Below are 11,821 nucleotides of genomic sequence, written 5' to 3'. Positions count from 1 at the left end.
CATCCGATTGCGATAAAATTTTGGTAAGTGGTTGTATGCATACCCATGAAGGTTTCTGAATTAGAAAAATCATCATCTTCTTCTTCTTCTTCATTCTATTTTCTTTTATTCGTATGGTTCCTATACCATTCATCCGATTGCGATGAAATTTTGGTAAGTGGTTGTATGCACACCCATGAAGGTTTCTAAATTAGAAAAATCAATATTTTCTTCTTCTTCTTCATTCTATCTTCTTTTATTCGTATTGTTCCTATACCATTCATTCGATTGCGATGAAACTTTCATCGGTTGTTGTGGTAACACCCGTAAAGGTTTCTGAATTAGTACAACTATCTTCTTCTTTTTCTTCATTCTATCTTCTTTTATTCGTATGGTTCCTATATCATTCATCCGATTGCTATGAAACCTTCATAAGTTGTTGTGGTAACACACGTAAAGGTTTCTGAATTAGTACAACCATCTTCTTCTTCTTCTTCTTCTTCATTATATCTTCTTTTATTCGTATGGTCCCTATATCATTCATCCGATTCCGATCGTCAGTGGTTGTGCCAACACCCGCGAAGGTTTCTGAATTTGTACAACCATCTTCTTCTTCTTCTTTATTATATATGTATTCTTTTATTCGTATGGTTCCTATATCATTCATCCGATTGCGATGAAACCTTCATCAGTTTTTGTGGTAACACCCGTAAAGGTTTCTGAATTAGTACAACCATCTTCTTCTTCTTCTTCTTCTTCTTCTACTTATTCATTATTTCTTCTTTTATTCGTATGGTCCCTATATCATTCATCCGATTGCGATGAAACTTTCGTCAGTAATTGTGCCAACACCCGCGAAGGTTTCTGAATTAGTACAACCATCTTCTTCTTATATTCTATCTTCTTCTATTCGTATGCGTTCCTATACCATTCATCTGATAGCAATGAAATTTTGATCAAGTGTTGTGCTCACGCCCGCAAAGGTTAATGAATTGATAAAACTATTTTCTTCATCTTTTTCTTCAATTCTATCTTCTTCTATTCGTGTGCGTTCTTATACTATTCATCCGATTGCGATGACATTTTGACCAGTTGTTGTGCGCACGCCCGCAAAGGTTTTTGAATTAGTACAACCATCTTCTTCTTCTTCTATTCGTATGCGTTCCTATACCATTCATCCGATTGCAATGAAATTTTGATCAAGTATTGTGCTCACGCCTGCCAAGGTTTCTGAATTGAGGCAACCATTTCTTCTTCTTTTTCATCTATTCTATCTTCTTCTATTCGTATGCGTTCTTATACCATTCATCTGATTGCGATGAAATTTTTGAAAGTTGTTGTGCGCACATCTGCAAAGGTTTCTAAATTAGTATTATATAAAATACAAAGTTCGTTTAATCCAATTTTGGTTTGTTAGTGCATATTAATAACATTAATAACGTTTGCGTATTTTGGATTCGATTTTAATTTAGTGTTCTTTTGTTTGACCTTTACTCCTATTAGAATTATTTTCATATTGATATATTGTATTACACAGATATTTTAATATTAAAAAAATAATTACTTCTTATTATTTTTTAAATATCTAAGATAAATATAATCACGAAGCGACCCTGTGCGAAGCCGGGTACTTCAGCTAGTATTGTATAAAAAGGTAAGTAGGTACCTGATTTATTGGCTCGCTTTTTGAATACGAGCAGCCAGGTTGCGGATCACTGTCTTCGGTAAATTCTTCTTTGAAATCAAATCGGAGAGAATCAATCTCAGTTTTAATACCAGTACAGCTGGTTACAGGGCTCTGAAAAACAAGATAGAAGATTTTTTATAATACGTATTTACACCTATATATGAATACGTGTATTAATTAAGGCTCTAAGTACCAAAAAGTCGTATTGCCTGTAGATACAAAATACCGAGTCATTGCAGTAAAATTTCATGAAGCAGACCTTTTGAAAAATGTGGTTTTACAGTGTGAAGCAATCACGGCAGCTTCTATAATTTTAGGTATTAGGAAGTCGCAAGTGTCAACACACCATCGTCACCCATTTTATATTGAATGAAGTTGACCACTGTAGTGCTATTTACACCATTATAAATAAAACAGGCCAATGGACTTATAACGTCAACAGGTTTAAATATTTTGCTGTATTTTTTTGACTTGCTTGAGGCACTTAGACCATAGCTGAAGTTATTGGCGTTAGTATGTAGAACACTTTTCTATAAAAATGTCAGTTTTTTTGTTTTTGGTACTTAGAGCCTTAATTAATACATGTATTCATATTATCTATTATGCGTTGTGCGCAAACACACGGACGTTTCTGTGTGTGACCTATTATCACGATGCAATACTGTCTACTATTATTAATAAATGTTCAAAAGTAAAGTTGTCTTCAAAATAATGAAAGTAGTAAACCAGCAGCCACAGAGACGTAGAACCTATAGGTAGGTAGATATCTAGTCAAATGATTCTTGTGAAGTGTCAATACAACGATGTATAATTTATTACGTCATGTTTCAGTTAGTAAAGTCCAATATATCGTGCAACTGTTTTATTTGCATTAGTAAGAAACCACTTCAATGAAGAATAAACACAATCTTACGATGATTAATAAGTTTGGAAAACTTAACCTCAATAGTGCTGTTGGCATCATAAGCATTCTCTTGCTTTATACAAATGTTTGTAACCGGATTGTTTGGATGGATTATTGGCACATCAAACCATTGCTGCACTTCTGTGTCAGATTCAAATCCATCTAGTTCACATTTTACACCCATCTTAAGAAGTTTAATTGACGCAAAATATCAGAATTATTGTAGGTAAGAAGATTGACAGAAGTGCCAATAGACAAATCACTAAAAGTGCGTTCCAGTGATGTTTTCATCCGCGTGACAATAGACAATATAAGTAAAATAATTATCGAATACGTAGAAAGTAGGTAAACCGGAAACCGTTTTAGATTTGACGTTTGGTTCATTGTTCCTGCGAAAATCAAACCATTCTCTGACCGTCAGAAATGGTTGGTATGAAACTTCAGACCATATCTGAACAGAAGTCAGCTAGCCATGGGAAATGAGTCACTTAGGACGGACTCGGAAACTTTAGTTCAATTAGATGTACCGAGTCGTTCAGACTGAGTCGTTCGTTTGAGTCATTTTTTTCTAATTAAATACATCATATCTTTGAATGGGTGTGTATGATAAAATAAGAAATATATCAATCTTCAGTATTTTTGAAATATTTTTTCACACTGATATAAATATAATAATAAAAAATATAAATAAAAGGTACATAAACAATCACGTAGATTGAAGGGTTTTTCAAATATATATTAATGGATGAGGCTGAATATCTATTAGCATGAAAAGAAGCTTCTCTTTGTCAGTAGAGTTGATTGTTATTTAACAAGATTGAGATTAAAATCAAATCAATTGTACTGTCCAGCAGGGCCACGAGGAGGCGGAAGCGATACCTTGCCAGGATTAGGAAAAGGGATGGGGATAAATTAATGTGGGAAGTAGATATTAATATTCAGCCTCATAAGTGGCATCATGCTACACCAGCTTATGTATTAATCGTATTACATGCTTAATACATAGTAAGTCTAACATTTTAAAAATCTTAATAATGAATTTCCCAAAGTAACATATTGAATGTATCTAATAAAGTACCTAGTAAGACGTAGTATGTATAGTGGGTAAAAATAACTACAGATATCTACTATGCGTATGATAATTTATATTATGTAATATTATAGCAAAACAAATAAATACCTATCCCAAAATATTTTTATGTAACCATATGCCATGTTATATTTTAATATCATAATATTGAATAACGGATTTTAGATTTCAATCGTAAAAAAACAACCCCGCATAACCGTAACGTCCGTAACGTATCCTGTAATTATTTGAAAACATTTTATAAATTCTTTAATAATATGAACACTTTATTTTTATTGTAACACTGGCACTTTCAACACATAATAATTTAACTTATTTCACATTAGTCATGACTTATCCTGTAATTAATTGAACACTCTTTAATAATATTAACACTATACTATTATGTATTATAACAAACTTATAACACTGACACTTTGAATTCATAAAAATGTGATTAATCTTATTTCAAATTATAATTTAAAAATAACATTTTTGACACTTTGTTTGGTTTAAGTCTAGAACGTCTGTCACTAATTATAAGACTACTTTTCGAAAATACTCTTTCACAAGGCACTGAAGTTGCTACGATCGATAGACGCTTTTTAACCACCCATGCAAGTCTAGGATAATATTCTTTGCGATCGAACCACCATTTAAGAGGATCACAACGTCGATTCAACATTGGTTCTTTCATATACTGGTTCACTTCGATTAAAGCACTAGCCTGTGGACTATCATCTTGTATTATGTTGGCTACTTGCATATCAAAATCATCCCATATCGTTGAAGAACTTTCCAGAGGGGGAGCTAATTCAGCACTTACTAAATTTGGAGAAATATGTGCAGACCTTATTGGAGCATTTCTCGCAAGCATAGTTAAGTTATCTTTTGCTATTTTGCAGGAGCTGTCATCACTAAAGCCATAATTTTTATAACGCGGATCTAAAAGTGTTGCATCTGCCAATAATTTATTGTATTCTAACTGGTGAAAGTATTTGTCCATCTTAAGCAACATCTTGTCTATCATCTTATCAAAAACTGGAGTAAACTTGTAATCTGCTTTAAATTTGACGCAATGTTTCTTCAAGATATTGCTCAGCAATATGACCTTAGATAAGGTTACCGTCTTTTCGCTACTCATTTCAATTGTTGCATCATTAAAAAATGATAATAGCATAGTGGCATACTTCAAAGTATCCCAGTCAGTAGCATCAAGCTGCTGCAATTGAGGATTGACCAAAGGGATTGTAGCTATGATCGGTTCCCTCAGATTTAGGAACCTTTCAAACATATAAAATGTTGAGTTCCACCTTGTGGGGACGTCTTGTTTCAGCGACAATGCTTGCTTCTCTGGGTTCATTTGTTTTTGAAGGGTGAAAAACTTCTCTTTGGCTTTAGTCGATCGCTTGAAAAATTCAACAATATTTTTCACCTTATTCTTGGTATTTGGAATTTCATCAATTCCAGCTTTTACAATTAAATTAAGCACGTGTGCAAAACACGGCACGTGCTTCCAGTTGTTATCTCTAATTGCTTTAACAATATTGGGTGCGTTGTCGCTGACTACAGCAATAATCTTTTCATTCGGGATATTCCACTCATGCAAGACTCTTTTTAACTCTGCCCCCAAATATTCAGAAGTATGACTTTCCGATCCATGAAAACAACCTAATAAAGCAGACTCGTTTTGATAACTACTATTTAAAAAATGAACAGTCATAGCCATATAACCGTCTTGAGACGTAGATGTCCAACAGTCTGTCGTTATCGTGAAAAATTCTACTGTACTTAACTTATTGCGCAATTTTTCAGCGCATTCGTTATATGCTGCATCCAGCAGTGAATTTGACAGCGTTTTACGGCATGGTAAACTATAAGTAGGGTTCAATGAATTAACAAGAGTCTTGAAAGATTCACTTTCTACGATAGAAAATGGTAAGTAATCTTTGACGATCATGTTTAACACTTCCCGATGAATGGTTTTTGATTTCGCAATGGTCATGGGTTGATGAAAATAACCGCGAATATTTGACGTTGAAGAAGTGTTAGTCGTTGCCGCAGAAATTATATTATTTGCATTGCCAACGGTTACATTATTTAGGGTTACGGTGGTTACGGATGCAGATTGCATTGATGTACTTGGCGATAAATGTGAATTAGGAATATTGTCGTTGTTAACTATATGACTTTGTGAATTAGTGGTTTCCGTTGAAATAGTTGAAACGACCGAGTTTCTAATTAACGGAACTGTTCCATGTTTTGAATTTAAATGACGAGATAAATTACTGGTTGAGCCACCCTTTGTTGATAAATGAATTCTGCAAATATCGCATCTTGCTAGACCAGTTGGCATTAAAGTAAAATGTGTCCAAATAGGACTTCGCTTTTTATTTACATTTGACATCTTAAGTAAAATACGGAATAATTTATGTATAAAAAGACAAGAAAAGCTATTTTTAGAAAATAGTGACTGACGAATGCACACAAATCTGAAACAGTGAATAATAATAGTATTCTTTATTTTATGGAATCGGTATACATAAGTAATATATTTGAAAAATTATTTGTCAACTTTCTATACCTATCTAAAATTGAAATGTGAATAGTTAAATATTTTCCAGATAGCTTTCGAAAGTTTTATTAGATGAATATTTATGGGTGTAATTCTACTATTTAGTATTAAAATATATAAACTGGCAAATGCTATAAAAACCCACGGTACTGTAATGTTTAATAAGTTAAATATAAATGTGTCAAATTAGTGCAGTTCAATAATTTTATAATTTATTACGAAAATATTTTCTTAAAACAACAAAAAGACAATGATTTTTTAAATATATTCGTGTCATTTAAATAACAACATTAATTAAGTACCTACCTATATTAAAATGTAAAAAATTTCTATCTTCGATACAAGTAAACTAAAATTTGAGAGAAACTTATATTAGTAAGTTCTTTGTAAAATATGCAAAAAGTATAGATACTCGTACCTACATCCAATTTTCATAATATTAAAACAAAATATTGAATTATAAATTATTATAATGGCACAAAGTGACAGAGGTTAGAGTGTATTATATAGGAAGGTACTTATCGAATTAGGATGAAGATCTCCAAGTCCAGAGTCGAGAAGTAGAGAACAGAATTTCCAGAATTCACTTTCACAAGCACATAGAAAGACGATTATTGTTTTTGTAAAAATTAACACTTCTTTAATTAGGTATGTACAATATTAAAACAAACAAGCAGTACATAAGCACACTACACTACAATTAATAATTTTATTAATTGTGTTAAAACTAAAATACACTACTCATGTATAATGAGCTACTTCAAAGCCAAATATACAACTCTAATCTATTAAAATGTAAATTAATATATCAATTAAATACTAAATTAGTATAATTATGTCGTGCACTTTAGTGATGGATGCAAGAAAAAAGTTTAGTTTTGAATTTTGATTTTCAACGTTTTTCAGTACAAAAGTATGTACTGTAGGTAGGTAGATAAACCAAGCAAGGAAGCAAGCCACGCCGATTCAAATGAAATTCAAAATTAAACTGACGGCTGACGGCAGACGAGGAAGTCTGTTTTGATGCCTCAGTACAAATATGTTTGCCAGATGTTATGAAACTGCAAATTTCGGTATTTTGGCCTTGCGCCTTTGCACTCTGCCAGAAAGTAATAATTATTGTTGAAATCGTCGCTAATTTTCGACAAACACGTATCTCAATTTTTGTCAGTATGAGTTATTTTTTGTAATGAATTCAGAAGTTGAATGCGCACTTATTCCTCTAACAAGTATCTCAAAATATACTTAATAACATAATAGATTTAAGCAGACATAAAAAGTAGTTACAATAAAAGACTTTTATAAATTTAATAAACTCATATCTTGATACGTATTTGTAAAGATACAGAATACTGAATTTCAACCAATGATTATACTAAAGTTCTTTCTTGCAAGTCAAGATACTCTGGTATCTTTGACAAATTGACTGATCAGTTGAAAGTATAGTGCAATAGATTGAAGAAACACAACATTTTTTTCATGAAAACATACTGCCCTCATAAGGAAAAAAGCAGCTTTTCGACAAAAATGACAAATTGAATTAATGTACAGCTAATGCTCTACGACCTACGTGAAATTCTGAACTATTTGCTATAAAGTCAAAAGCCGTATACAATTTATTTCAGTATAATAATCGACACATTTTTTTCCGTTTTTTCCACAAAAACGGTAGATATTCTAATCAAAAATACATTATAGATAACGAGTTTCATAAGCGAAAACACAGTATTGATTGAAAATATACTGGTTTTTGCTAATACCGTATATATCATATGATTCATCAACATTATTTAAAATTTATTAGGAAATGTTGAAAAAACAGTAATGTCTCATTATCTCAAAATGTGACGTTGGCAAATAGCTGCTATTTTGCTTATGGTGGTAGTATACTAGAATACTAGATAGATATTTCATAGAAGAAAATTTATTTCTGAATTAAAAGCTGAAAGAATAAAGTTGTTCTTTGCCTCTAAAAGGTTGTGTTTTTTGAGATACGTGGTTGTAGAAAATACAGGACGAAATACTTCTTGATAAAAAAAATGTTTCGTTCAGGGATGCCAGTATTTTAAACCCGGGATCCCAATATAAATTTATATCGAAATAATTGTTTTAAAAATATGTTTCGTTCAGGGATGCCAGTATTTTAAACCCGGGATCCCAATATAAATTTATATCGAAATAATTGTTTTAAAAAAATGTTGGTAGCCATTATAATTACAGTGCGAAATATGACCCAGTATCTATGAAAAGTCCAAACTGTTGTAGGTACCTATAAATTGGTTACATACCTACACCCACGTATCTACTTATTTTTTATACGAAATACCGTTGGCTTTGTAATATTATGAAACTTCCAACTAAAACAAATAAATATGACTAAAAAAGTCTGATCGCTAATAGCATATTAAACTATTATGGTTTGATTTGGCAGGGTTTAATTAAATTTTAAAAAAATACACGTACGATCCGCATATAATTGTATTATCAGTTCAATGAAAACAAATAAAGTAGGTATATCTGACAAAGTTAAGTGTACACTATTTATGTTGAATCTTAATAGCCTACCTCTACCCCTCGCCACCATTACGTATTAGTTAGCATTATTAACAAACGTGTAAGTAAGTATATTTGCTGCATTTATATAGGTACGTACCCAATTTCCAATAAAATCTATTTAGAAAATGGCAGATCCAAATTATGATACTTGTAACGTTGTAACCATACCTACCCAAAGACCAATGCCTTATGGCTTACGCATTGGTTAACTGCTAATTATTAATTAATTGAATAATTATATAACAATAGACTACCGTAGAATTAAATTAACGATAGAAAATATATTACAAGCCTCAATATTATTTATTTTGATTACCTACCTTCGTATGTTACAGATTAAAAGTTCATAATTTTGTGTAGATCTTAAATACCTACTTAGATATTATTTCTGTAGATTGCAAATTAACTTACAGATTATAACTACATATTGAAATGTGTGGAAACATGTATAAACAAAAATCCGTTATACCCACACAGATTGTGGATAATATTTTCTTTAGCAAGATTTGTTTGATAAGTGTGTTTGACTTCTAATAATTTTATTAATGGTCAAATCATACTTTACTACTACATTATTATAAAAGGGTTACCGAAACCATTGTGTTATTGTTACATTCGTTAATGGTAGTAGCTAGTTATAAAATAATTAATGTGCTTGTTGTTATACATACCTATTTAATATTGTACATAATTAAATTGAATTAGTTTTAATTTTTATAAAACTTAATAAAAAGTAATTGTCCAAGTTATAGATAATCTACGAGTAGGTACATACTACATTCTAATTTTATTCAATTACACCAAATTTCTAATAAAAATCTATCAAAAAAAGGCAGATCCAAACTGTCATACTACTCATACTTGTAAATTCTACTGTAACTAGTTCGCTGGACTCGTTTTTATAAAACTACATATGAAAAAAATAGTCGAACTAAACTATGGCAGTGCTCTTCCCACCCACGTTTCTTCCTATACTGCGCGCGCACTCTCGCGAATTTCGTTCGCCTCGAACGACATAATCCGTTCGCCGGGCAGCGTATCCTTCGCACCCACGTCTCTTCCTATACTGCGCGCGCACTCTCGCGAATCTCGTTCGCCTCGAACGATATAATCCGTTCGCCGGGCAGCGTATCCTTCGCACCCACGTCTCTTCCTATACTGCGCGCGCACTCTCGCGAATCTCGTTCGCCTCGAACGATATAATCCGTTCGCCGGGCAGCGTATCCTTCGCACCCACGTCTCTTCCTATACTGCGCGCGCACTCTCGCGAATCTCGTTCGCCTCGAACGACATAATCCGTTCGCCGGGCAGCGTATCCTTCGCACCCACGTCTCTTCCTATACTGCGCGCGCACTCTCGCGAATCTCGTTCGCCTCGAACGATATAATCCGTTCGCCGGGCAGCGTATCCTTCGCACCCACGTCTCTTCCTATACTGCGCGCGCACTCTCGCGAATCTCGTTCGCCTCGAACGATATAATCCGTTCGCCGGGCAGCGTATCCTTCGCACCCACGTCTCTTCCTATACTGCGCGCGCACTCTCGCGAATCTCGTTCTTCTCGAACGACAAAAGCGCCAGGTGACACGGGACCGATTTGTTCGCTGGCTAAAGATTAGTTTTAAAAGATTCGTTCGTTCGAGAACGACGCATGTCTAAAGTCAGCTGTTCAGTGAATCGTTTAGCTGCCGAAACCCAATTCATTGGATGGAAGCTTTCGCCGAAATAGGTACATAGATTGATTACCAACATACCTACATTGCTATCAATGAGTTGTTATGTTAATCTATCACACATATTATAACTAAATTTTATTTCGTCGCCTTTTAGTGCAACCTTCTCTCTGCACACTATGGTCAGAATGTTACAGCGCTTGCGCTTGGCCGCATGGACGCGCAATTTCGGGCGTTGGTGCGGGGACCTAGCGTTATTAGGATAAGATCAGTTTGGAACGTTCGTTTTGAATTAAAATGTCAAAATGTTCTTGTTATTAGAGCTAAAACAATGTACCTACTTAGTTATTCACTTGGCTTACCTACATAATTGTCCAACGACCGGTGTCGTTCGCTTTAAAAATATTATTAGGTAGGTAGGTTGGTATCTAATCTACATACCTAATGTAGGTACTATTATTCCTCCGCACCGTTCGCATAACATTAAAACCATAACCATATCTTCATATTCGTGTTCCTCGATGTCATCCGCCTCTGAGAGATGTTATTTTTTTACTCGAAGACGAGTGCAGCCATTTTTACAGCCAAATACCTAGGTACTCGCGCCGGTGGAAGCAATTTTTTGTCACTAGCAGCCATTCAGATCCCACCATTTTTGCCAGAAACATCGGATGGACATAAACTGTATCTTCTCCTCTTGGCAAGAAATCAACGCATTGAACAATAATAGTCTCCATTATATCTGACGAAAACTCGCGACGTCAGGAGCGATAACATTATGACAGAGGGCATGCAAACCCGCCGACACCTATGTAAACATCTCTGATGAAGGCCGGAAGCCATCAGAAGACAGTTACCACCTTCCACCACAGCGAAGCCAGAAGCTTTGGCTTCCAACAGAAGCTGCAAGGTGTTACCAGCAAAGCAGTCACTAGATGGAGAACACGACATGGGCCGCATTGATACATGTAGGTAAATTTAGGTACATATTTAAACACATCGCGGATTTAAATTACCTACAGCATAAAAAACCTAGCTGAGTTAATATAGCCATCTGCAATTTTTTCAATCATAATTTGAACATTTTTTTATACTAAAATCATGCCTCAAAGATATAACTTTTAAATCGATTTTTGTATTTATCAAATCAATGGTAAAATCAATTAAAAATCGTACAGCGCGTACTTAGCTTAATTCTTGACACTGTAATATCAATTTTATTATAAGAAAGTAAATTCGTTCACCCATAACTATTAATTTCTATTAGGAATCAAATTTTGTAAATTGTAATCCTTATGATTATAAAAATTATAGAAGATAGCCAGACGTGTCAGCTATATACATACTATGTCATCGAAAATTTGTTGAACAAATTATTTAA

At 33.7% G+C, this 11,821-nt stretch overlaps 1 protein-coding gene across 1 annotated transcript; it reads right to left on the bottom strand.

Annotated features, from left to right (window-relative positions):
- Positions 1 to 240: 240 nt before the first annotated feature.
- On the bottom strand, positions 241 to 2,819 carry LOC147077277 (uncharacterized). The gene is made up of 3 exons (XM_085940355.1): positions 2,608 to 2,819; positions 1,646 to 1,777; positions 241 to 1,328 (listed from the first exon to the last, which is right to left on the bottom strand). Exons 1-3 carry the CDS (start codon positions 2,752 to 2,754, stop codon positions 1,260 to 1,262), a joined length of 348 nt encoding a protein of 115 aa, XP_085796481.1. The 5' UTR covers positions 2,755 to 2,819; the 3' UTR covers positions 241 to 1,259.
- Between the last annotated feature and the right edge of the window lie 9,002 nt (positions 2,820 to 11,821).

This window comes from Rhyacophila brunnea, unplaced genomic scaffold (genome assembly GCF_057557595.1).
Source record: "Rhyacophila brunnea isolate RB1 unplaced genomic scaffold, BYU_Rbru_1.0 scaffold_13, whole genome shotgun sequence".
NCBI classification, from domain to species: domain Eukaryota; kingdom Metazoa; phylum Arthropoda; class Insecta; order Trichoptera; family Rhyacophilidae; genus Rhyacophila; species Rhyacophila brunnea.
Note: the sequence above shows the minus strand (reverse complement) of the source record. Positions and strands in the feature narration are given on the sequence as shown.

Bases quoted from the DNA above. Each gene is read 5' to 3' on its own strand.
- LOC147077277 (XM_085940355.1), bottom strand. From the start codon at position 2,754: ATGGGTGTAAAATGTGAACTAGATGGATTTGAATCTGACACAGAAGTG. The intron at 1,778-2,607 runs GTTAAGTTTTCC...CTTGTTTTTCAG, and splicing joins ATGCCAACAGCACTATTGAG to AGCCCTGTAACCAGCTGTAC. The intron at 1,329-1,645 runs GTACCTACTTAC...AAACCTTTGCAG, and splicing joins AAAGCGAGCCAATAAATCAG to ATGTGCGCACAACAACTTTC.